Source organism: Pipistrellus hanaki (assembly GCF_964339955.1).
Source record: "Pipistrellus hanaki genome assembly, chromosome: X".
NCBI classification, from domain to species: Eukaryota; Metazoa; Chordata; class Mammalia; order Chiroptera; family Vespertilionidae; genus Pipistrellus; species Pipistrellus hanaki.
In genome coordinates, this window is record NC_140524.1 from 8,888,771 (window position 1) to 8,916,236 (window position 27,466).

At 39.4% G+C, this 27,466-nt stretch overlaps 2 protein-coding genes across 4 annotated transcripts in view; one reads left to right on the top strand and one right to left on the bottom strand.

Moving 5' to 3' along the window:
* On the bottom strand, positions 1-19,105 carry LOC311615723 (BTB/POZ domain-containing protein KCTD12-like). Of its 3 annotated transcripts, none has more exons than XM_084871143.1 (3): positions 18,970-19,105; positions 6,744-6,916; positions 1-999 (listed from the first exon to the last, which is right to left on the bottom strand). In XM_084871143.1, the coding sequence occupies exon 3, from the start codon at positions 991-993 to the stop codon at positions 115-117; it is 879 nt and encodes a 292-aa protein (XP_084727269.1). In that variant the 5' UTR covers positions 994-999; positions 6,744-6,916; positions 18,970-19,105; the 3' UTR covers positions 1-114. The 3 variants fall into 3 exon arrangements, with proteins under 3 accessions (XP_084727269.1, XP_084727268.1, XP_084727270.1); XM_084871142.1 differs by lacking the exon at positions 18,970-19,105 and adding an exon at positions 8,630-8,817; XM_084871144.1 differs by lacking the exons at positions 6,744-6,916; positions 18,970-19,105 and adding an exon at positions 8,630-8,817.
* Positions 18,880-27,466, top strand: part of NBDY (negative regulator of P-body association) — a 14,614-nt gene continuing 6,027 nt past the window's right edge. The window contains exons 1-2 of the mRNA XM_084871193.1: positions 18,880-19,189; positions 21,920-22,057. Coding sequence (XP_084727319.1) covers positions 18,957-19,163 — 207 coding nt within the window. The 5' untranslated portion in view covers positions 18,880-18,956 and the 3' untranslated portion in view covers positions 19,164-19,189; positions 21,920-22,057. The remainder of the gene's footprint in view (positions 19,190-21,919; positions 22,058-27,466) is intronic.

Genomic DNA, 27,466 nt, shown 5'->3' on the forward strand with positions numbered 1-27,466 from the left:
TTTATAGATCAAAAATTAATCGGTTTATTTCTAAAAGAGATAGTTGGCACAGGAATAGAGAAGGGAGAGAGTTGGCTGTTTGGTTTGTATTTTCTGGGTGATTTCTTTTAAGTGTCACTCCCGGCAGAAAACATATTCAGTGTAAGAGGTCCAGATCTTGTCATCTGTCTGATCATGGGTGATAGTGCAGGTGCCAGTGGAATTGCATGCTACCATGTGAAAGCCAGCATCTGCTAGTTTGTCAAAGGCTTGTTCCAGAAAGTTAAATTTGAGGTAATATCGAGAAGTGTACCGTTCAGGAGGACGGTCAGGGTCTCTGCTCTCATTTAGAGTATCTCCAAATACTTCTTTGGCCAATGAGATCTTACCACACACCATGATTCGGGCCACGCGGCGGAATTTGGCATCTGTTTGGCTATCCCGACCCAGAGTATAGGAGCCCCGATAGCCAATAGTGATGAAACCTGCCTTCTTGAGGTCAGAACGAATATTTGCTGTCAGAGCTGGCGGGTTACCAGGGCCACTAACTTGGATGTTATTATTTGAAGAGAGGTTACATGCGATGTCAATGTTGGTGGAAAGCTCTTCTAGATCACTTTGGCATAAATCATTGCCAACTGAGTTGACCATGTTGATTTTAGGAGCCAACATCTTCACTAACTCTGGTAGCTTGAAGTATTCTGCTTCTCTCTGGAGCCGACCACACTCTGGAAAGTGGTCAGGAAGCACCAGTTTCCGGTCTCTCATGTAGTCTAGCACATAGCGAAAGAGGAAACCATCCCGGTCTACAAAGAACCTCCCTTTGTTGTCCTGGATTAGGGAGCAAGGATTCTTTTCACTGAACATTTCCCAGAGCAGGGAGCCAGGAACACTGACCAAAGTGGGATAGCGAGTGATGTACACCTGACCACCCACATTGAGTTCAACAATCTCAGGAAAATGACTGAAATCCTTGCTTGATTTGGTACAACTTGATTTCTCTGGCATGGCCATATTGATCTGCAGAAGCAAAAGACATCAGTTCTAAGTAAAAGTTTACAGTATGGGGATTCTGTTTATAAACATTATTTTTCTGCGCTCATGTACACTATATACCAAGGAAGTCAAGCAAACCATAATCTTTTGCAAATTAACTATTTTTAACTTCAGAATGGCAGAAAAGAAAAATTGCACATAATTTAGCCCTGCAATTATATTTTTAATGTCCTTCTGAATGTTGAGTGCATCAAATGATCACAATCCTCAATTCATGGCATGTTATCACAGTCCATGCAGGGACTTCCTTGTGGTGTTTGTTTATTTGTTTTGGTTATTCTGTTTTACTCTCAGTCCATTCCCATTCCTGTCCCTGATCCCACCATAGGCTGTCATTCTGAGGTTTAGTGTATATCCTTCTATGCATATATATTCTTGATGTTATTGCATCATACATTTCAGTCTTCATTTATACATATTTATACATTTTTCACTCTCAGCACTATATTGCTCAAATTCCTTCATGTTGCTATATGTATACCTAATCCCCATGGTATGCACCACTATGTTTTACTATCTACTTTCTCAGTGACAGACACCCAGATTGGCTCTAACTCCTTGCTCCAATTTATACTCCTGTGCGTGTTTCCTATGAACCTGTGAGAGAACACATTTAGACCATATAGCCAGCAGTAGTATTTCTGAGTCACACTGTATGCATATACCTAATTTGACTACTCAGTGACATATTGCTCTGTAAAATGTCCCTTGTCTTCATCCCAACTTAATCTGCACATTCCTACCATGACTTGGCATTATCTAGATTTCTAAATTTTGCCACTCTACTGGGTTTATAGTGATACCTTGTTGCAGTATGAGAAAATTAATTATATAATAAAGAATATAGGCAACTATTGTAAGATCATAACTTAGTACCTTCTCAAATGTCTACTCATTCCTCACTTTTTATATTCCAACTTCTGCCCCTACCATTTTACTAGAACCACTGTTTCCAATAAAAAAACATGGTGTGCTCATCACCTTTCTTTGTTCCCCATTCTCCTTTATTGATTTACTAGAGGCCCAGTGCATGTAATTCGTGCATGGGTGCGGTCCCTAGGCCTGGCTGGTGATTGAAGCATGAGCGTCTGGTGTGGAAGGGCAGGTCCAAGCTGATCTCTGGGCCCTGGGCAGCACCTGAGCCCCCAGGCCCCAACATAAACCCCCCTTCTGCTTGAATCACAGCGACTGAGTCCCCACATGGAGATGTGGTGAGCATGGCCAGGCACTGTGGGCTGAGTGCGGGGGGGGGGGGGGGGGGGGAGGTTCCTTGGCGTGTGAGTACTGGTGTCCCATGGGAGGGTAACAGGGGGAGTGAGAGCGAGTTCAGCAGACACCCTGCATTCTCACCGCACCTCCATCCCCATCACCCCCGCCCCCAGGTAGCCAATGAGAGGTCACAGCACATTGCCAACACCTGCCATGTTTCATACCGCCCCCTGGTGGTCAGAACACATCATAGCGAGCAGCTGGACTCATGGTCTCTGGGTCAAACTCCTGGTCAAACCACCGCCCAAGGGGACAATTTGCATATTAGGCTTTTATTACATAGGGTTTAACCTATGTAATAATAAAAAGCCTAATATGCAAATAGATCAAACAGTGGGATAACCAAACAACCAGTTACTATGATTGTGCTGACCACCCGGGGGTGTATGCAGAACATGGCTGGCGCCAGCAGCAGGTGGCAGAGTGCAGAACATGGTGGGTGTTGGCTGCAGTGGGATGGTGGAGCAGGTGAGGAGGGGCACCAGACCAAGATGGGGTTCTGGTTGCAATCATCAGTGTGAGCCTCTTGTGGTTACTGAAAATTATTTGCTCCCACATGCTGCAGTCCTGCCCAGCATTCACACCTGCTGCCAGCACTAGAGTCACTGTTCACACCCACTGCTGGCACCCAGTGCCGGCCTCAATTGCTCAGCACCGTCAGTGGGTGCGAGCAGCAGATACTGGCCCTGATCGCCCCTCAGGGCTTCTCCACCTCCCCCTGCTCCTGACTGGTGATTAGGGCAGCAGTCACCGCTCACACCCGCTGACAGTACCAGCCCCAATTGCTCCGCGCTGTCAGACATTCCCCAAGAGTTCCTGCTGCAAGAGAGCCCAGGCTGGGCTGAGGGATCGCCCTACCCCCCCCCCCCCGAGTGCATGAATTTTGTGCACCAGGCCTCTAGTTGTCCATATTAGACTTAGCTGAGCATCTTCTTACCTCCCAGTCGATTCCATTGCATCTTTGCCACTGGCTTATCTTGCTTCTCAAACTATCCTAAACTGTGACTGTGCAAGCCCCAAAACTGTGTGTGTGTGTGTGTGTGTGTGTGTGTGTGTGTGTGTGTCGGGGGGGGGGGGAGTTCTATCTAATCTCTCACTCAGAGAAATCATCCTCTTAAGCTTTTCCAACTATTATATTTACATATATGATTACAGAATCCTAGCCTCTCACATAAGCTTCAGTCCACTATTAGCAACCACTTGCTGAGTGCACCAGCAGCTCCTTTTTCCAAACCACACTCATGTGCTAGTATGTGAAAGTGTTTTGTAAAATCTGTTATTTTAATAATCTTTGTTTTATTTTTCCAGCCAAAACAGGCCAGATTTTATGATTTTTTGCCGTGGCAATCATATCACACTTTTCCCAGTCTTCAACCTGGAGATTTAGAAATTTTAGAGTCACCTTAAGGACTTCATGTGTATTCCTCACTAACCTAGGAATTATTGCTTTATGATGTCTCTTACATATACATACTAGAACTACCACTGCCACTTCTGTTCTTCACTCTGCACTAATTGATCTGAACCTCTAAATTCATCTGTCCATCTCTAGCTGAGATCCATCCACATCTGCCCTACACCCTGCCTCAACTTCCAAAAAAATATCCTACATTCTATTACCAGATCAGTTATTATTATATCACCTTCTTCCCTGTTTAAAATTGTCAGTGACTCCACTTTGCCTAAAGATCAAATCTAAAACCCTTATCCTAGAATTCAAAGCTATCTATAAATGACTTATTTTCTCTGATTAATGATAAGAATACCTAGACTGCATAGGACTTACTATGTGCCAGGCATTGTTCTTAGCCAATAAAGCGGGTACAAATATTATCCTTATTTTGCCAATGAAGAAATTGGTAAATAACTTGCCCAACATTAAACTAATAAGTTTCTCAGGTGACATACAAACTCAAGCAGTAGGACTACAGTGTCCATGTTCTTAATTGAGTGTATCTGTCAAGACCTCTTTACATCTACAAAAATGGTATGGGTATTATTGCCTGTCTATGATATGTTGCCTTTGCCCATGCCTTTCCCCTTCTGGTCCTTGGCATCAAGTACCAATTCAAGTCTCAATTAAGATTAAGCTCCTCCTCATATGTCTTTATTATATTTGAAATTTTCATTTCACTTTTTACTCTTTGGTGTCCTACTCTTTTATATAATATCATAACAGTAGTATTAGTAACATAGTAACAATAGCTAACATTTATGAAGCACTTACTATATGCCAGTCTTTTTGTATCTCTTTTTCAAAAAAATATATTTTTATTGTTTTCAGAGAGGAAGGGTGAGGGATAGAAAGATAGAAACATCAAGGATGAGAGAGAATCATTGATCGGCTGCCTCCTGCATGCCCCACACTGAGAGTGAGGGTGAGTCCACAACCTAGGCATGTGCCTGACCGGGATTCAAACCATGACTTCCTGGATCATAGGCTGATATTCAACCACTGAACCATGTTGGCCTGGCTTGGATCTCTTTTAATGTGATGACTTAGTTAATATTTCTAATAATCGAATGAAGTAACTATTGCAATTTTCATTTCTTAAAGGAATAAGCAGATGCAGTTCATTATACCAGTAATTCCTCATACAAACTAGTGTTTTTAGTCTCCACTTACTAATTCACCCTTCCATGATAACTAGAATTATCTTTCTCAAATGTAAAACTGATTATGGCTTTCCTTGCATAAACATTGTCAAAGGCTTCTCAAAGTCTAGAGAATGAAGTTCAAATATATTTAATACAGCATATGAGAAGTTACACACATGTCTTTGCCTTATTTCTGGGCTTTGATTCCAACTATCTTTCCCTTTGATACCCCCAAAATTACTCCAAACGCAGTTCATCAGACTCACCCACTTTTTTATGTCTATATTGCTTTAATTTATGATTCCTTTTGCCAAAAATGTCCTTTTACTCTACCTACCCCAACCTTCTTGTCCCTTCTTGAGAAATGTTATAACATAGTGGCTTTGGGAAGGTCTGAGTTTTAATCCCACCTCTGCCATTTACAAGCCTGGTAACTTTGGACAAATTACTTATTCTCTATGAACCTCAATTTTCTTACAGATAAAGTGGATATAACAAGATTCATAAGATGAGGAGGAAATTATATAAAGTATAATGTATTTGAAGTTATCTTGGGTCAAGCAATGAAAGATCCATCAGTTGGTTGTGGTACTAAAAGTCTTATAATGAGCAGAAACCGGTTTGGCTCAGTGGATAGAGCATCAGCCTGTGGACTGAAAGGTCTCGGGTTAGATTCCAGTCAAGGGCTTGTACCTTGGTTGCGGGCATATCCCCAGTAGGGGGTGTGCAAGAGGCAACTGATCGATGATTTTCTCTCATCGATGTTTCTAACTCTCTATCCCTCTCTCTTCCTCTCTGCAAAAAATCAATAAAAATATTTTTTAAAATGAAAGTCTTATAATGATCCATTAAGATTCTGATAAAATAGCCAAAACCGGTTTGGCTCAGTGGATAGAACATCAGCCTGTGGACTGAAGGGTCCCGGGTTCGATTCAGGTCAAGGGCATGTACCTTGGTTGCGGGCACATCCCCGGTTGGGGGTGTGCAGGAGGCAGCTGATCAATGTTTCTCTCTCACCGATGTTTCTGACTCTCTATCCATCTCCCTTCCTCTCTATAAAAAAATCAATAAAATATATTTAAAAAAAGATTTTGCTAAAATAAAACATCCTCTTGAACTGCCCATCCCATCCCTTCCTATCCTTTATTATTGCTTCAGATTGGAAATATCTCTTAGAGAATTTATTATACAGTACACAATAATTATTTATATGCTTGTCCATCCCCCAAAAAAAACTTCCAAGTAACATAGTATCTTTACTTAGAAATTTCTGGATTCCCAGCACTGTGAGCCTAGTAAACAGTGAGCTTATAGTAAGCAATTATTGAATGACTAGAGGCTTAGTGCATGAAATCCATGCATGGGTAGGATCCCTAGCAACTGCTGGCTGGCTGCCTGCCAGGGCCTCAATTCCCCAACTGCCTGCTGCTGGCCAGGCCTTCCTTCATTCCACGCCGCCCCCTGGTGGTCAACGCATGTCATAGTAAGCTATTGAACTCCTAGTCCATTGAACTCCTGAGGGGACACTTTGCATATTAGGCTTTTATACAGAGAGATGAGTAAACAACCAACAAACAAATGTGATATCAATTTCATTACTTTCATAATTCCACAGTATGAATCCATTTACAGAAATCCATTTTGAATAGATGTGTGAGTATATAAACCAGAAATATATATATATATATACTAAACCTTGCAAATTTCTGAATGCAAAAAAGCTATTATATATTCCCTTTAAAAACAGTAATAAAAGTCAAAGATAGTTGTTTCTCACTGTAGAAAAATATCATTTTAGAACACAATTAAGCAGATGAAAAATAGTAGTATAAAGTTGATACCTTTTTATTTCAGATTATTCTTTCTTGATGCTTTAGAGTTACTTTCGCTACTCAAGTCAAATGATGGTTTAAAATCCTATGAGTCAGAGTCACGTTCAGCTTGAGGAGTCAAGGTGGGTAGTCTACGTTAGAAGAGGATTTTTAGCTAAATCCTAAGGACAGAATCTTTATTTCTGTAGAAAGAAGTCAAAAGGGAAAAATTTAAGACTAGAACTGCAGTAGATCCTTAACTGCCACACCCCTGTGGCACAACCACAACCATATTTTAAACCATAAATAGAAATTTTACTCTGGCCTAGCTGGCATGGCTCAGTGGTTGAGTGTTGACCTATGAACCAGGAGGTCAAGGTTTGGATTCTCGATCAGGGAACATGCCCAGGTTGCAGGTTTGGTCCCCAATGTGGGGGCATGCAGGAGGCAGCAGATCAGTGATTCTCTTTCATCATTGATATTTCTATCTCTTTTCCACTCCATTCATCTCTGGAATCAATAAAAATATATTTTAAGAAAGAAATTTTACTCTGAAAGACATTCATAAGACTATTCCTAAAAGTTAGGAATTTCAAGTCGTTTTAAAGAAGAAAATGGAAGCGGTTCTCCCAATAATAAAAAATATCCAACTCAAAATAGCCTCTGATGTATTATCATAGCATGAAGTCAGAAAGGACATTTCCCAAACAGGAATGAATATTTCTCGTCTGTTTTGCGTGTATTTTTAATGTAAAAATATCTTTTGCATATAAAGTTCTTTAAATATTTTCCCTTCCTTCCCCCATCCCAGTATTTCCTGTTCTGCTAGCTAACTGAAGAGGAAGCCAAATAATTGTTCATTCAATCTAACCTTTCCTCAAGTCTTTTCAATGTTTGTTTGGGATATAGCCCTGTAATGTCTCATTTTTTTCCCTCCTGCACATAAACCTCAGGCTGATAATGGCTTGTGGTTAGCTGCTCTCATTAAATCAAAGAAGTAAAAATCTCTGCAAGAAGGAAATAAAAAGAGAAGATGTGAAAGGTAAATAGTTTAAATCAGAGGATGAAATGTTCAGCCCAGCTATATGCTACAAGCCAGGAAAAGCTGAACTTGACATTTAAATGTTTTAAAGACACTGAAGAAAGTAGCTAGTGCATCGCTTGCTTTTTGTAGTCAAAGAATCCTGCAACCAACATGCAGTGTTTTTAAAAGAAAAACAAAGTCAGATAGATCAAAATCCCTGATTTCTACCTGAAAATGACAAGGAAGCATTTTCTAAGGAAAGAGTTTATAAATGACCTATTTTCAATTTTATTAACCCCTATAGCTCTGTGTCCTAATATCTCCTCTCTTCTCTCTTTCCCTCTTTCTCCTCTTTTGACCAGTGTATATTAAAAACACACTCACTTATAAAAATGAACCCATCAATGTTCATTTGAAATGTGATCCCCACCTTTTATGTTGTTCCAGTTCAAATTGATTCCAGAAAACAAAGTAGTGACAGCTGAAGTAGAAGTGTAAGCAAAAGGAAACAACTCTAATAAGAATTAAGAAAGTGCCTTTTCCTACTTGAAGGAGAAAACCCTCAGCAGCATTCCTAGCCCTACAAGTAGCTTTGGTGGATAGTTTTTTTGTCTGTTCATAAAATGAAATGCTAGTACTGAGATGGTTTAACAACTCAAAATAAAGACAAACAACCAAATGATAAAACAAAATGTGAATTTTCAGAATTCCCTTTCAGGGAAGAAACTTGCCTGCCTGCCTTTGGATCTCTAGGCAGGTTTCACATCAGTCCTGTCTCAGCACACAGAAAGAACATACAGTCATGCTCAGCCCCAGCTCAAATGCAGAAGCTCCAGAATTCCAGAAGCTGTGGGCCAAGAAGAAAAGGTAAAGGGATTAGTGGAGTAGTTACCTTGAATCTCCAGCCACTGGAATGTTGCCAAGCACAGCCTCAGTCCCTCTCTGCAAGCCTGGCTCAACTTGTGAACTGTCTTCCTGCTCTCCTCCCTCTCCTTGGCTGTGTGCTTAGAGCTCAGTCTGAGTTTCCCCTTTTAACACTAGGGAGTTTGAAGAACCTCCCCTCCTGCTATGACATACTTGGCTCCCTCCCCAGACAGCCTCCCAGATGGAAAAGGCAGTTTGAGGAGGAAGCAAAGTTCAGAAAGGGAGAAGATGATGGTGGTGATGCTAATAAAAGAATATCACTTGGGGATAAGAGAAACAATTTTCTGACCTTTGGTGATTCAAAAAAGAACAAATAAGCATTTAGCAGCTGCAAATGTTGTGTGTGTGTGTTTTTAACTAAAGAGTTGGTTGAATTTTCAACATGGATGCATCAGAGATGTTTGTTTTAATAACGTTATTGCAATTAACACTCAAATGACATCCATAGTTCAAATAAATAATTTACTAAGCACTTATTATGTACCAGATACTGTGCTAAATGCTGAGGAAAAAGAAATAAATTAGTCACATATGCCTTATATGTTAGTCTAGAACAGTGGCCAGCAAACTGCGGCTCGCAAGCCACATGTGGCTCTTTGGCCCTTTGAGTTTTCAGCAAAGGCCAGTTTAGGAGTACCCTAATTAAGTTAATAACAATGTACCTACCTATATAGTTTAAGTTAAAAAAATTTGGCTCTCAAAAGAAATTTCAATCATTGTACTGTTGATATTTGGCTCTGTTGACTAATGAGTCTGCCGACCACTGGGCTAGGAGAACAATTTGTGAACAAATAAATTCAATATAAGTTAGTGTTATGTTATGGAAGAGGTAGGCACACAGAGCTGTAAGAACACAAAGGCAATACTCCTACCATAGTTCATATAGGGGTTCCCAAAGACTTCCTGGAAGAGATGTCTAAACTAAGTTTTATCAGATGAATAATAATTAGTAGGGAAAAAATAAGTAGGAAAAGCATTCCAGGAAGAAAGAACAGTGTTAGCAGAGTGGAACATGTTGAAAGAGTATATGTCATGTATTAGGAACCATTTTTTTTTAAACATTAGAATAAGGAGAGGCAGGATTTTATAATCCTAAACTCTAAATTTCTTCCGATTATCTCTGTAATCCAAGTAGAGAATGAATAAATGATCTAATATGGGTAGCTCTAACTTAATGTTTGCATTTCACATGCAATTTCTCTTTTTTACCTCAAGTTGAATTACTGAATTCAAATGTGGATTTAAAAAAAAAAAAAGGAATTATGAATTTTGCCATGGCTAGGTCTCTCTGAACCTTGTACCTCTTCTCCATCAGTTAAACAGCCAAATGGATTCCTGAGAAATAATGTTAAAAATGGTGTGATTTGGGGTGAGGTTACCTTTGTTTATAAGAAACAGAAAGCCAGACTCAACAATAAGGGGCTATGTGTTTTTCACATAACAAATCTTTAGGTAGGCCAATTGTACTATTGGTATTTCAGTAAATAAATGACTTCATTAAGGATACTTTCCATTATTATGTTCAACTGTCTTTGACATGTAACACCCTTCTCAGTAACCAAATGGCTTTGGCAGCTTCAAATATTGTAAAGTTTCACAAAAGGCTCTAAAAACCTGCAAGTGAAGAAATCTCTCTCTCTCTCTCTCTCTCTCTCTCTCTCTCTCTCTCTCTCCCTCCCTCCCTCCCTCCCTCCCTCTCTCTCTCTCTCTTCTCCTACTTTAGGAGTATTTAAATAATGACAAAACAAAGAAGGATGTATGCAATATTATCAAATTATTTAGAAGCTAATGTATTTGGACTTTCAAATTATAAGATCTCATTATCTATAGCCCTTCCAATATATATTGTTAAGGTAAAACACTCATTCCCAGGAGCACTACCTGTTCCCCCAGTAGATATTCCCACAGATGACATTGGCCCTGATTGGGCCATATGCCCACTCATGAACCGATCGCTGGTAAGGGGATTTAGATAACAATCATACGCTTAAATCAATCTTAATTTTGTAAAAATGTATTAGGATGACATAGGTAAACAGCATCTTAGGTGTCAAAAGTTGAGCTTCGTCCCCCAAGTGCATTGGTCAGGAAAGAACAAAAACTTGCGCTATAGCACCACTTACTGGAAAACAAAAGAAACACCTCTACTTATCAAGCTGCTGAAGTGTTCAAATGAAAATGGTACCTATAGGAAAGATGTTCACTACCTCAAATGCACTGGCAGAGACCAATCTATCAAGTACCATGAATAACCATGGTAACACAGTATCAAAAGGAAAATGACAATTTTCCAGGATTAAACTCAAAGACATGGAAGATTATAATCGAAATGAGAGAGAATTCAAAATAGTAGTCATGAGCAAACTAAACAAGATACAATAAAACTCATAAAGACACCTCAATAAACACAGAAATAAAATTAATGAACAGAAATATTTTACCAAGAAGATCAAAACTCTAAACAAATCTAAGCAGAACTTCTAGAGCTGAAAGAACTCAAATAAAATGAAAAATGAATTGAAAAGCACTGAAAATATAGAATATCATATGAAGCAGAGAATTAACAAGCTCAAAGACAGAAATCTAGAAATGGTTCAGGTGGAAAACAGAGAGGACTGAGATTTTTATTTATTTATTTTTTATTGATTTCAGAGAGAGATGGAAACATCAATGATGAGAGAGTATCATTGGTTGGTTGCCTCCTGCATGCCTCACACTGGGGATCAAGCCCGCAACCCAGGCCTGTGCCTTAACCAGGAATTGAACCTTGACCTCCTGGTTCATAGGCTAGAGGACTAATACATTTAAATTAAAGAATCCATTGTTCCTTTGCTGAGTCCTCCCCTTGCAGTGGTAGGCAGGTGCCATATGAGTCTCCATCAACCTGCATAACACTGTTCAACCTGCTCTGGCAATTCCCTGACACTTCACCTCATCCAATTTGCAGGCCCACCCAAACCACTTCCAGTGTCTTTTCCATAGAAATTGCCTGTCTTGGCTCATGTGTTGGACTTTCCTCAAATCTCTCAAAGGCTCGCAAACCCCATACAAGCAGCCTCTGGCCTGGGCACGCCTTTACCTCTTGTTAAGTAGCTCCACACCTGGCATTAGAAGCAGCCAGCCTTGGTTCACAGCTTAGCCTCTCCCAGCACCTCCAATCCCAGCACAGGTGGCCACCATCTGAACATAAGTTTTCAGCTCATTTCAAATGGCCATAAGCAAGGCAAAGGCAGTGGCTGACTTTGGTCTGCACTTCCTGGGAGGCCCAGAGCTGGCACAAATAATTCCAAAAATTTTATGGACCCACAAAAGACTGCAAATAGCCAAAGCCATCTTTTTTAAAAAGCAAAGTTGGAGATATAACATTAGCTGATAACAAACTATGCTACAAGGCTATAGTACTCAAAGCAGTACGGTACTGGCATAAAAACAGAAATATAGAAATTATTCAGATGGAAAAAAGAGAGGATTAGTATTTTCTTTATTTACTTTTATTGATTTTAGAGAGGAAGGGAGAGGGAGAGAAAGATAGAAACAACAATGATGAGAGAGAATAATTGATCGGCTGCCTCATAAATCAATGGAACAGAATAGAGAGCTCTGAAATAAACCCTCTCATATAGCGCCAATTAATCTATGAAAATGAGACAAGACTATAAAATTGAGTAAAGACAGTCTCTTCAACAAATGGTGTTGGAAAAACTGGACAGATGTATGCAAAAAATAAAACTAGACCACTTGCTTACCCTGTGTATAAGAATAAACTCAAATAGACTGAAAACTTAAATATAAAACCTGAAAACATAAAACTTTTAGGAGAAAATATAGGCAGTAAATTCTTTTAAATCACTTTTAGAAATATTTTTGTATGTCTCCTCAGGTAATGGAAAGAAAATAAAAAAATAAGGAAATGGAAAATGTACAGCAAACTAAAAAAGTTTTGCACAGTGAAAGCAACAATCAACCAAATGAAGTCAACCTACTCAGTGGCAGAAGATATTGGTCAATGGCACCTCCAATAAGGTGTTAATATTCAACCTGATGGGATATGACATTTACAAATTATTTTTCTGCTAAGGGGTTAATATCCAAAGTACATAAAGAACGCATACAATACAATAGCAAACATATAATAAAAAAGCAATCGTGTCGAAACCGGTTTGGCTCAATGGATAGAGCGTCGGCTTGGGGACTGAAAGGTCCCGGGTTCGATTCAGGTCAAGGGCATGTACCTTGGTTGCGGGCATATCCCCAGTAGGGGTGTGCAAGAGCAGCTGATCAATGACTCTCTCATCGATGTTTCTAACTTTCTATCTCTCTCTCTTCCTCACTGTACAAAATCAATAAAATATATTTTTTTTAAAAAAGCAATCATATTAAAAGTGGACTGAGGAACTGAATAAATATTTTTCCAAAGAGAATATACAGGCATACAAAAAAATGCTCAATTTCACTAATTATTAGCAAATGCACCTCAAAATCATGTGTCACCTGTTAGAATGGCTATCATAAAAAAAGATAGATAACAAGTATTGATTATAGCCATTCTAATGGGTGTGAGGGGATATCTCAGGGCGGTTTAATTTGCATTTCCTTGATAATTAGTGATGTTGAGCATTTTTTCACATTTCTTTTGGCCTTCTGTATGTCCTCTTTGGAGAAGTCTCTATTTAGGAACTTTGCCCATTTTTTAATTGGATTGTTTGCCTTCCTTTGTTGAGTTGTATGAGTTCCTTATATATTTTGGAGATTAACCCCTTATCAGATGTATCATTGGTGAATATGTTCTCCCATTCACTGTGCTCTCTTTTTATTTTGTTGATGGTTTTCTTTGCTATGTGATAATAGCCATCTTATTATGTGTGAGATGGTATCTTATCATGGTTTGGATTTGCATTTTCCTACTGACTAGTGCTGTTGGGGATGTTTTCATGTGCTTATTGGATATTGGTCTACCTTCTTTGGAGATGTGTCTCTTCAAATCTTTGCCCATTTAAAATGTTTAATCTTTTGAATTTTAAGTGCTCTTCATATATTCTGGATACCAGATGCTTATCAGTTGTGTGATTTGCAAATATTTTCTATTCTGTGGGTTCTTACTACTTCTATGGTAATGTCCTTTCATCCATAAAAGTTTATAATTTAGATGAAGTTCAACTTATCTCTTTTCTTTTGTTGTTTGTGCTTTCTACATCGTATCTGTGAATCCATTACCAAATCCAAGTCATAAAGTTGTGCCCCTGTTTTCTTGTAAAAATTTTATATGCACCCCTATGTTCATTGCAGAGTTCTTTACACTAGCCAAGGTTTGGAAGCAGCTCAAGTGCCCATCTATACTAAGAAAAGGGTAATATGCTAATTAGACTGAGGGACCTTCCAGACAGATGTCCTTCCAGACAAAGTCATGATGGCAGGGCCCAGGCAGAGGCGGTTAGGGGATATCAGGCCAGGAGGGGAGGGCAGTTGGGGGTGATCAGGCTATCAAGGGGGGCAGGTGGGGGCAAGAAGGTTGGTGGGGGATAGTTGGGGGTGAGCAGGCAAGCAGGCAGAGTGGTTAGGGGCAATCAGGCAGGGAGGCAGGTGAGCAGTTAGGAGCCAGCAGTTCTAGATTGTGAGAGGGATGTCCAACTGCTGATTTAGGCCTGATCCCACAAGGTCCCAGATTGGACAGGGTACAGGCCAGACTGAGGGACACACCCCTCCAGACACGAATTTCATGAACCAGGCCACTAGTCAGTAGATAAGTGGATAAAAAAAAAAATCTGTGGTACATTTACACAATGGCCATAAAAAAGAAGGAAATTTCACTTTTTGTGACAGCATGGATGGGCCCAGAGATTAGCATGCTAAGTGAAATAAGGCAGTCAGAGAAAGAAAAACACCATATGCTCTCACTTATATGTGGAATCTAATGAACAAAGTAAATAGACCAACAAAATAGAAACAGAGGCATGAATACATGGAACAGTCTGACAGCTGTCAGAGGATGTGAGTTGAGGGAACTGAATGAAAGAAGGTGAAGGGATTAGCCAAAGAACATATATGCATAACCCATAGACTCAGAAAAGAATGTGCTAATGGCCAGAGGGAAGGGGGGCAAGGGGGCTGGATGGAGGTGGGCGAGGGGGGGAGATGGGGACATCTGTAATAATATCAATAATAAAAATAAAATTTAAAAAATTATGGTAAATCCATAAACTGGGATTTTGTAAAGCCTTTAAAAAGACATTTAAAAATGAGAATAAAGAATGTGTTATCTGGAAAACTTGCCAAGCTGTATGGTTAAGTTCAAAACAAAAGAAAACAAAAAGCTAAGTATAAAAACTGGATACTTCATAGAGTTCTTAAAAATTTCTAGTTAAATAATACATTAAAACCTAAAATAAAACCAAAACATCATATGTGTATTGTGAAAGAAAAGAGCCACATGCTAACCTGACAAGCTCAGGGAAGGCCTGCGTGGCGGTCTTGCAAATCCAGAGACCTAAGATTACCACAAAAGATGGTTTGAAAATTAAATATCTAACAGGTTATAGTAGGTAGTCATGTCCCAGATATTTCACCTGGGACAACTTTGATCTACTTTTACTGAGCCCATCTGCCTTCTTGCATCTAAGATAACATATCTGTGAGATGTCTGGGTAACTTGTAACTTCCTTTATACCCCAGACCCCTCAGGGCACAACAAATGGCCTGGAGACATTCCCTCATTGTTATTGTTATCAAGTTAATTGTCAACTGTTAATTACGTTAGAGTATCCTGTAGCCATCTCTGTAAAGGAAGCTCATGTCCATCATTTCACCTTTTACCCCATCCCAGAGGTTTCCCCGCTTCGCTTTGTCCCACCTCCCTAATCTATAACCAACGAATTTCATGTAACTAACCTACGTCCTTTTCCTTTGATTGCAATGTATAAATATAGAAAAGTAACCGCCATTCTCTGGAGCATTATCTCAATCCGTTGAGGTTCTGCTTCCCGGCATGTGTCGACAGTTTGGCTCAAATAAACTCACAAAAAATTCTTTACAGGTTTCAATGTTTTTTGTTTGTTTGTTTGTTTGTTTGTTTCGTTAACAGTATTCTCCCTCCAAGTGATTCTCATTTTTCATTTTATGAGAATGTTGCAGGAACTCCAAGACTCTTGTGTCCTTAGATATGTCCTTAGGCCAAGGAAGGGAAGGTGGGGGAGAGTGGAGGCGGGCAAAGGGAGGGAGAGGAGGAAGATCCCTGCAATAATGTCAATATTAAAAAAAAGTTTTCTAAACCTTTATTGTTAAGAGTATTACACTGTCCCCCCATTTCCCTCCTCCACCAGGTTCCTGCTTTGTCCCAGGCTTCACCACCCTATTGTCTGTGTCCATAGGTAATGCATATATGCATATAAATTCTTTGGTTAATCTCTTCCTGGCCCACCTCCCCTCTTCCCTTTGAGATTCAATTGACAGAGAAGTCCTTTATATTTCCACATTGAAGAGAAAAAATCTTGACCTTGAGATGAAAGCTCATTTCCTACAGAAATCACAATGAATTAACCAACTTCTCAATTTAAAAAATATATATGAAAACAGATTAACGTCACCCAGAGGTGAGCTCAGCTTTGTTCTTTGTCTTTGTACTCTCTTTGGGCACTTGAAATTATGAAAGAAATTCAAATCTACAGACCCTTTTAAATCTGGTTCTTCAATTTAACAGTGCCCCCTTCTGGTTCCATGATTCACATTCTGCTAATTTGTCACTGTTGGGAGGTGGGGGCGAGCTGGGGGGGAAGCTTAACATGGAAAACATGATGGGGAGAATTATTTTGAAACCTCAAAGTACAAAGCTTTCGTTTTCCATCTTGCTGTGACAAAACAAATGAGCAAAAATCCAGTTGTGAGTATAATGGCAGTTGGGAAATGCTGGGGAGAGGGGAAAATGAAAAGCTATGTTTAATGTGTGTGAAAAGTTTCTGGAGGTTGTTTGTACAACACTGGGAATATACTTACCACTGCTAATCTGTATACTTAAAATGGTTAAGGAGGTGTGTTTTGTTATATGTATTTTACCACAACTAAAAATAAATAAACTCCCTTGAAACAGAAAGAGTGCAGGTTGATGGCAGCCTCTCTAAATTGAGATTGTTGTCACCTCAAGTCAAATGTTTATAATAAATCAAAGCCAGCTGGATTTGATATAATTGTAAATTCCTGTAATTTCACTAAAATGGGCACATATTGCTCTTAATTTACTAAAACTATAGCTATAAAACAACTGCATTTCAACTTTTACTCTTAAAGTCTCTAGTCTCGAGGATTTGGAGACCCATGTAAAAAGACTGTAAAACTGTCACTTCACTTACTTTGGGAAATAATAAAATATTCTTTAATATAAAAAAATAAAGACTCAAAGTTTGACTTCTACTGGGTCAAAGGCATGACATTTCCTGAGATTAAAAAAAAGAAAATGCCCTGACCCATTTGGTTCAGTGGATAGAGCATTGGCCTGGGGACTCAAGGATCCCAGATTCAATTCCGGTCAAGGGCATGTACCTTGGTTGCTGGCACATACCCAGTGGCAGGAGGCAGCTGATCAATGTTTCTCTTATCGATGTTTCCAACTCTCTATCCATCTCCCTTTCTCTCTGTAAAAAATTAATAAAATGTATATTTAAAAAAAACACTAGGAAAGGGACAAGTGGGTGCTAGTGGGCTGGGTTATGATACTGTTAAACATCCTACAATGCACAGGACAGCCTCTCCCCACCTCCCCAAGAACCATCTGTCCTCAAATATCAATAGTGTCTAGTGTGAGAAACCCTGGGTTGGAGTTCTTCCCTCTGACTTTGGCCATTTTTCTTAGCCTTTGTGGCAGGCTTCTCTTCTTCCGTCTCTAATGACTCACTTATTCTGCCTTTAGCCCACTTCTCTATATTTTCTCTTGGAGCTAGCTTCCCTTCTCACGATGTCAATTACCACATCCATGTTACTGATCCCCACATCTAGCCGTGTTGTCCTAACTCCTCCTCTAGCTCTAGATTCCCCTTCACATATTCCCCTTCTCTTGATTCCCCTTCACATATTTCTCTTAACCTATTCAGAGAAAACTACGGGGTCATTTATATTCCCAACATTTTCCGAGCATCTGATTTACATTAAAGGCTGCGCTGGTACTTGGAGGAAGGCGGAGATGGTGGGAGATGAGAGGCAATCATGGTTAATAAGCGCTTTAATTGCATTATATCTGATTATGGCACTAGTTCTGCAAGGGGAGGGGGAAAGCATTATCTCCTAGAAAGTAATGTCCCAAGTGTTTAATCAACTACTTAAATATCGCAAAGTTTGCTTTTAGCAGAATGTTCGAAGTGCCGTTATATTTTGATATTAAGGATTGAATTGAAGTATCCTCTCTTCCCCCCCCCCTTTTTTTTTTATGAGAACAGTGCTGGAAATGTGAGGTCCAGTTCCTCTGTAGCCAAAGGGGGATGGGTGTGAATGTTGAAGTAAGTTCTAGTAGCCTCTTCTAAGCCAATTTGCACCCCCGCTTCTGGTTGCTACCGTATATCATAGAATATAAAACTTGTGATAGCAAGATGAATCATTATTTTCCACAACTCTCGGGGGAAAAATAAACATTGCCAATTAAAGTATGACATGCCATCAGTTGTCCAAGATGTCCCAAATGCTGACACATTTTTTAAAAGGTAAGCCTTCAGAGGTATCTAATTTGCTAAAATATGAACAAAAAAGTAATGTTAGATTCTATTACATACGGTGGATTTATTTTCCACGTCCATTTCCAAGGTCAGTTCCAGTGTCCTATTTTGCAGTTTCGTAAACTATCATGGGTGTATATTGTTTTTGAAAGAATCGTCTGCGACTCGATCCTAAAGCCCTTAGCTCTTCAATAATTTCTTTGTTCGCCCAACCCGCCCCTCCCACTTCGCGCCGGTCAATAATCGATGTAGAGTTTATGATTTAGGAGTAAACCTCAATTTCTTCTAATCATAACATTGCATAGATTGTATACGACTGTCCATCGCATTCGCTGCATTGAGGGGAAGCGATGGTGGAAAACATTATGTTACATAAACGCATCTTTCGTAAAGACCCATCCTTGTAGAAATGTTAAAATGGGGTAGGGTAGGGAGCCCGGCGGAGGCGGAGAGGGGATATACGTCTCGGGATACAGGAAATACGGTAGGAGAGAAACCCGGAGGAAGCTCTGGGTCTGGAGGGGAGGGGACCCGCCGCCATCTCAGGTCTCTGCCTGGCTGGGGCCCACCGGAGAGAGCTGACGCCCAGGTCCTAGAATCCTTATGGGGGACCAACCTTGTCCCTCCGGGCGATCCACGCTCCCGTCTGCCAACACGCGAGAAAGCAAGCCTCCAAGAAAGCGCTGCCTCTTAGCTCCACGGTGGGATTATCCAGAAGGGACCCCAAACGGAGGTACCCCTCTTCCCTCAGCACCTCCTCCGGCATCTCCCGGCCTGAAGTCGCACCCTCTTCCTCCGGAGAAGTCATAGAATACACTTCTCCCACCCTAAACCAGGTCAGATTCTTTCTCATCTGGGACATTCTGGCTTTCAGAAACTTAATTATGCGTTTCCTAGCTCGCCTTCCCGTTCTCTACCCCCACCCCCCCACCGTTCTCTCCACGATTTAAAAATTGAAGAAAGCGTATGCAGACATTAAATAACTCTTTCATAAAATATGCTTGGATGAAATGTTGGCTATTTAATGACATTAAGTAATTATTTTAAATATACAGGGTCTCCCCACGCCCCCAAAAATGTATACACACTTCAACAGCTGATATCAACATCTCAATTTTGAAAAGGAAATGCATTTTAATAAACACTGCCTTTGTAATTATTCAAAGTGTGTGTATACATTTTGGAGGAAAATGTATAGCAGTTGTGATCATTGTGGGTCATATATTTTTTTAAGAAACAGACTTGAATGTTTTTGTATACGCAAAAGTAATTTCGTGGGGTCCAGGTGGGGGGTACAAACTAAATGCTCATCAGTTGATCCTTGTTAAAGCTAGACGATGTATTATGGTGACTCATTACAATGTTCTCACTACTCTTGTGTACATTTGAAACTTTTCCATTGAAAAATGCTTAGCTCCAGATGAATAACAGCAGTGTATGCAAGGCCTAATTGCTATGCCTAGCACTGTGCTCATAGAAGGGCTTATAAGGTGAGCTACGTAAGTGTGTGTTTCTCTGTGTATGGAAGGAGAATTTAATAAGCAAAAGCAGTGACAATGTGGTAAATCAAACCAGGTGCCATAATGTTTGCTTGTTCCCTGCATTCAGGAAGCATCCTAGAATGGACCAACTCCTTCTGCCTGATACCCGCGTTTCCCCGAAAATAAGACCTAGCGCATGGAAAGATAAGACATCCCCTGAAAATAAGACCTCGCGCAACTTTGGGAGAAAAAAATTAATATAAGACACTGTCTTATTTTCGGGGAAACAGGGTAGTAATAATGACCTTTCAGGGAGGAAAAGGGAAATGTGGGTGAGCCTTAAAGAGTGTTAGTGACATCTGCCCTGCGGAAGTGGAGAGAGTGTTTTTCGGGACTTTTGTTTCTAGAACAAAAGCCCCAGGACAGGTTTGTTCTAGGGAAAGCGTGGCTCTAATTCTGAAATCTGTTAGATCTTAGGAGGTGGGATAGAATGTTGTAGGGCCTTGAATGTTATGCTGAAGGAATATGCAGCTTAATCCATGAGCATCAGCAACCATGGAAGATTTTCAAGCAAGAGGATGTATTTTAGGAGGTCAGTTTTTAACATCAGAGAAACAATCTCCTGTTTGCATCAGCTTATAGAATGCAAAAACTAAAATCAAATCTGATCTAAGCCTCATAGACCCTTATAATCTAAAGGAGACAGGCCATCCTTTCTTCACTTCTGCAGTAAACCTCTCTATGAAGCCCTTACAATGGACTAGGCATTGTGCTAGCAGCTGGAAGGGATGTATGACCAAGGAATAGTGCCTGGTACATAGCAGGAGGGAAACAGATATTTGAATGAGTGAGTCAATGAATGATAAGAAAACAGTAGCAACTAAGAGGGCTCTGGATTTAGGGGTTGGTGGCAGTGCATAGAAAATGAATGAGCTCTATTTTACCTGAAAGCATTTCCTGGCCATTCCTTACAGCCTCACTTCCCTCAACTTTAGCTCTGTGTCCAAACCAGTAGTGGCAGAGGGTGGGAGGGCAGAGGGATAGCAGTACTTAGATATGGCAAGAAGTGCAAAAGCTACTTAATTCCTTCCAGTGATTCAAATCATTGAAGATTATCATAAGAGTAAATATTTACTGAATATCTTTATGTGCCAAATACTGTTCTAAAGGGCTTCCATAGTCTATGCTTGTTATTATGCTTACTAGAGACCTGGTGCGTGGAATTCATGCATGGGGGGGTGTCCCTCAGCACAACCTGCACCCTCTCCAATCTGGGACCCTTTGAGGGATGTCCAACTGCCTGTTTAGGCCCGATCCAACCGGAAATCCCTCTCACAATACAGGACTGCTGGCTCTCAAGTGCTTGCCTGCCTGCCATCCTGATCACCCCCTAGTCACTCCCCTGCCACCTGATTGACGCCCAACTGCTCCCCTGCTGGCCTGGTCACCCCCTCAACTGCCCTCCCCTGCCTTCCTGCCTGATCACCCCCTAACCATTTCTGCCTGCTAGCCTGATCGACACCTAAGTGCTCCTCAGCCCTAACTGCTCTCCCTTTCCAGCCAGGTCACCCCTAACTGCCCTCACCTGCAGGCCTGGTGGCTCCCAACTGCCCTCCCTTGCCAGCCTGGTCACCCCCAATTGCCCTCCCCTGCCTGCCCTGTTGCCCCCAACTGCCCTACCCTGCAGGCCTGGTTGCCCCCAACTGCCCTCCCCTGTCAGCCTGGTCCCCCCACAACTGCCCTCCTATGCAGGCCTGGGTCCCCCCCCAACTGTCCTTCCCTGCAGGCCATCTTGTGGTGGCCATTTTGTGTCCACATGGGTTGGCCATCTTTGCCCACATGGGGGTGGCCATCTTATATGTTGGATTGACAATTTGCATATTACATTTTTATTAGATAGTATTATTAATATTGTTAATTATTACTATTGCTATGCAATAAACCTTTTCTAATACTATCTCTGTAACTGTTTTGCAGAATTATATCATTGAAATGTGGGTATAGTGGAGAAGAACTTGAGAAGGCCAGGGGAAAGATAAACAGCAACAGAAAAAAATGATTTTACCTTATTTTACTATTTTTCAGTTTTGGAGGGATTGCAGTATGACTCCATTTCCATGGTGCGTTCATAAAACAGTTTATCCAGTGACAACAATGAAGGTTATTGACAACGCTACCCTCATTTTTCTGTTCTTCTGCACTGGAAAACTGTGATTTTTTAAGGTAATGTCTTTGCCAAGAACTCATTAAAGGGGGGAGAAAAATAAGTTGTTTATGACACTACACTTGATCATGACATTACAAATTACTAGCCAAACAAAAATCAAAAAGTTATCACCGAATGATAAAACTGAAACCACTTTCTACACTATATGGAACCATATATACCACACAATAATGCAATCTATAAGCTGTTTTGTTAGGTTAACTCCTAATTACCTTATCCTTTTTGTTGTTACTGTGAAATGTGTCTTTTAAACCACGTTGCTGATTATTTCTGGTAAATGGGAATAGGATTGATAATATTTACATATATTTACATACTGATTTAATATGCTGCAACCTTTCTGAATTCTATTTATTCTAATAATTTATGGATTCTCTGTTAGTAATTATATTAGGAATAATGGCGATTTCTTCCTTTCCAATTTTTTTTTTTTAGCTTTTTCAATATTTTTAGCAATTTTTCAGGTAGTTTTACTGTGCTAGCTAGGATCTTCAGTACAACAAAATATAGTAAAAGTGATAGAGCATTTCCTTGTCTTCCTACTGAATTTACAAGGGAATTCTGCAAATGTTTCATTATTTTTAGTAGAGTTTTATTGCAGCTCAGGAATTTTTTTCCCTATTCTTAAGTTGCTGAAAGTTTTTCTTATGAATGACTATGGAGTTTTTCTCCAGGTATGTTGTATTTATTGCCATGATCATATGGGTTATTTCTCCACTAATATGATAGTGTGACTGTGTGATAAATTAAGATAATCAATTTCTAATACATTTCCTGCTTTTGATTTCATCAGGTCTCACCATTGAATAATTTGTTTTCTATTTTAGTAATTTTTTTCTTTTATCGTTTTTTCTTTACTTTCTGTTTGCTCTTTTTATATTTATTTATTTGGACCGTTAGCTCTGTAATTTTCACTTTTCTTAAACATTTTGTGACTATAAATTTTTAAAATATATATTTTATTGGATTTTTTACAGAAATGAAGGGAGAGGGATAGAGAGTTAGAAACATCGATGAGAGAAAAACATCGATCAGCTGCCTCTCTTGCACACCCCCCACTGGGGATGTGCCCGCAACCAAAATATATGCCCTTAACCGGAATCGAATCTGGGACCCTTGAGTCCATAGGCTGACACTATCCACTGAGCAACACTGGTTAGGGTATGACTATAAATTTTTAACTATCACTTTAGAAGAATTTCACAGGTTTTTATATGTAGTAATTTATCATTCAGTTTTTCTTAATTTCACTTATTTCTTTTTGCTCATGAGTAATTTTCAAAATCTACAAACACGTGTCTCTTTTTAAAAATTATACTGTGAAATCATTAGTTCAATTACAGATTAACTTATTTTCTGCTCTAAAGTGTTTCATGTTTTTTATCCTTCTGATAACAAAAAACAGAATTACACACTGGCTCTTCATCCCACTGGATTTTGACAATATCAAACTTTTTCTTCCATTAAATACATGGAACAGTGTGGTTATACTATTCAGTGATGAAATTATTGCTGACGGGTATGCTTGTGGGTTTTTTTTTAAAACCTTTGAAATCTTTTTAAAAATATATTTTGATTGATTTCAGAGAGGAAGGGAGAGGGAGAGAGAGACAGAAACATCAATGATGAAAGAGAATCATTGATTGGCTGCCTCCTGCATACCCCCTACTGGGGATCGAGCCTACAACCTAACCTGGGCATGTACCCTTGGCCGGAATTGAACCTGTGACCCTTCAGTCTACAGGCAGAGGCTCTATCCACTGAGCCAAACCAGCTAGGGCTGAAAGCTTGATCTAATTCTACACTTAAAGAAAATTTGTGCCAAAACCGGTTTGGCTCAATGGATAGAGCGTCGGCTTGGGGACTGAAGGGTCCCGGGTTCGATTCCGGTCAAGGGCATGTACCTTGGTTGCGGGCATATACCCAGTAGGGGATGTGCAAGAGGCAGCTGATCGATGACTCTCTCTCATCCATGTTTCTAACTCTATCTCTCGCCCTTCCTCTCTGTACAAAATCAATAAAATATTTTTTTTTAAAGAAAATTTGTGACAATATCACAACAAACTCCCATATACCCTTTATCAGGATCTACCAATTAACACATTGCCATGTTTGCTTTATCATTCTCTATGTCATTCTCTGTTTCTATATCATTCTATATCATTTTCTATCATTCTCCCCCCTCTTCTTCCTTTTTTTCCTCTCTTCCTCCCCCACTCATTCCCCTTTCCTCCACCTCTTTCTCTTCCTCTCACCTCCTGCTTCTCCCTTTTTCTCTGTCTGAACTGTTTGAGAATATCTTGCAGGCATCATGCTTTACCTGAAACTACTTCAGTGTATATATCCTCAGAGCCATGTCTTTCTCTTAATGACCTCAATACATGTGACAATGTACTAGTAAAAATTTGGCATTGTCCCATAAACCTTTATTGTCAAAATTATACAGTCATACTTAATGAAAAAAGGGATGAGTTTGAAAAAACATATATTTATTTGTTTAAAAAACATTTTAACAATTTTATTTCAGTGTAGTTAACATTCAATAAACTGTACATGTTTAAAATGTACAATTTGAGTATTTTATCATATCTATGGGACCATAACCATAGTCAAGATAGTACGGCACACTTTCTTGGGGTTCCTTTTTATTTTGTTTTGTGGTGTGTTTTTTTTAAATTTATTTTTAGAGAGAGAAAGATAGGAACATTGATGAGAGACAAACATCAATTGGTTGCCTCCTGCATGCCCCCCTCTAGGCATCAAACCTGCAACACAGGTACATGAATGCCCTTGACTGGGAATTGAACCAATGGCCCTTAGGTACTCAGGCCAATACTCTAACCACTGAACCACACCGGCCAGGGTTTGTTGTTATGTTTTTATTCTTTGCTTTTTTTTAGTTGTTATCAACAGCTATTCTTTTCTTTCTTTTGTTATTGCTCACAGTATTACAGATATCCCCCCTCCTCCTGGCCCCTGCCCCCCATTAGACCTTCACCACAAAATGGTCTGTGGCCATGGGCTATGCGGGCATGCATATCAGCTCTTTGGTTAATCTCTTTCCATCCCCCTCCCCCACACCACTTTTCTCTGAGATCTGACAGTCTGTTCCGTGTATATATTTCAAATGGACAATGTAAGCTGTAATCTTTTTTCCCAGCTTCATGGAAATATATTTATCATACAGCATTTTTTAAGTTTAATGTGATGATTTGCTATATATATATATATATATATATATATATATATATATATATGTTACAGAATGATTAGCACAATACGGTTCATTAATACATCAGTCATGTCACAGTTACCATTTTTGTGTGTGATTAGAACTTTTGAGATTTACTCTTTTAGTGACTTTTAAATATACAGTACAGAATGATTAACTATAGTCACTGTTTTTTGTTAATACTCACCTAAGGATATTTTTTTCCATTGATTTTTAGAGAATATGGAAGGGAGGGAGGGAAAGAGGGGGGAAAAGAGAAAGAAACTTTGATGCAAGAGAGACACATTGATTGGTTATCTCCCACACGTGCCCTGACCTGTCAGAGATTAAGCCTGCAACCAAGGTATGTGCCCTTGACTGGAATTGAACCCATGACCCTTCAGTCAGTGGACCAATGCTCTAACCACTGTGCAAAACCAGCTAAGACTATAGTCACTATTCTATGATATAGTACTATACTATGACTATAGTTACATAACTAAATATACTATAACTGTATTATTAATTATAGTATGATGTACATTATTCTGTATATTAGATCTTGAGAACTTAAAATAATTGAAGGTTTATACACTTTGATCTACTTAGTCCATTTCCCCCACTCTCCCACCCCAGAAACCACCAATCTACTCTCTTGTTTCTATGAGTTAGGCTTTTTAAATTTCATTCATAAGAGAGATTATACAGAATTTGTCTTTCTCTGTCTTAATTATTTCACTAGGTCTTTAGGTTAAGCCATTATATCAGAAATGGCAGGACTACATTTTATAACTGAATAATATTCTAATATACACTGAGTAGCCAGATGATTATGATCTCTGAACACATAATAATCTGGCCACTCAGTGTATATCCTATATAATAAAAGGCTAATATACAATTTGTCCCCTCCACCAGGAGTTCGACCGGCAGGCAGGCTGGCCAACCGTCCATGTCCCCTCCCCCTGGCCAGGCTGACTGGACCCCACCCATACATGAATTCATGCACTGCCCCCCCCCTCTCATAATAATCTGGCCACACAGTGTATATATACTGTATATCACATTTTTGGTTCATTCATCTCTCCGTGAACATTTATGTCTTGGTTATTATAAATAATGATGCAGTCAGTGAACATTGGGGTGCAGATATCTCTTAGAGATAGTAATTTCATTTTTTTCAGCTATATTCCCAGAAGGAGAATTGCTGGATCATATGGTAGTCCTATTTTTAATTCTTTGAAGAACCGCCATACTGTTTTCCATAGTATATGTAACAATTTACATGCCCACCAACAGTATACAATGATTCCCTTTTCTCCACATCCATGCCAGTATTTGTTATCACTTGTCTTTTTTGATGGTAGTAATTCTAACATGTGTGAGATTTCTCACTGTGGTTTTCATTTGTATTTTCCTGATGACTAGTGATGCTGGGCAAATTTTTGTGTACCTGTTGGCCATTTGAATATTTTTTGGGAGAAAATGTCTATTCAGGCCCTGTACACCCTTTAAAATTGAATTACTTATTTTTCTCCTGTTGAGTTGCATGAGATATTTCTATTTGGGGTATTAATTTCTTATCAGATATGTGCTTTGCAGTTATTTTCTCTCACTACACAGGTTTTCTTTATACTCTGTTGATCTTTTCTTTTGATGTAGTTCTACTTGTTTTTTTTTCTTTGTTCCTTTATTGTGTAGTGTCATAGCCATAATATCATTGCCAAGACCTATGTCAAACTTTTTCACTATGTTTTTTTCTAAGACTTTTACAGTTTGAGGTCTTACCTTAAGTCTTCAATCCATTTTAAATTGATTTTTGTGAGTGGTGTAAGATAGGGCTCCAGTTTCATTCTTTTTCATGTGAATATCCATTTTCCAGCATCATTTATTGAATAGACTATTTTTCTTCATTGAGTACTCTTGGCTTCCTTGTCAAATATTAGGTGATCATGTATCTGGGAGTTTATTTCTGGGCTCTTGATTCTTTTCTATTGATTTAAGTGTCTTTTTATATGCCAGTACCGTACTGCTCTTTTTATGAATGTTCATTAAAGTATAGTAGCCATGCCATATTATATTAGTGTCAATATAATGATTCAATATGCATATACCTTACAATGTGGTCACCACACTAAATCTAGAAGCCATCTGTCACCATACAAAGTTATTACAGTATTGACTATATTCCCTG

Bases quoted from the DNA above. Each gene is read 5' to 3' on its own strand.
- LOC311615723 (XM_084871143.1), bottom strand. From the start codon at position 993: ATGGCCATGCCAGAGAAATCAAGTTGTACCAAATCAAGCAAGGATTTC.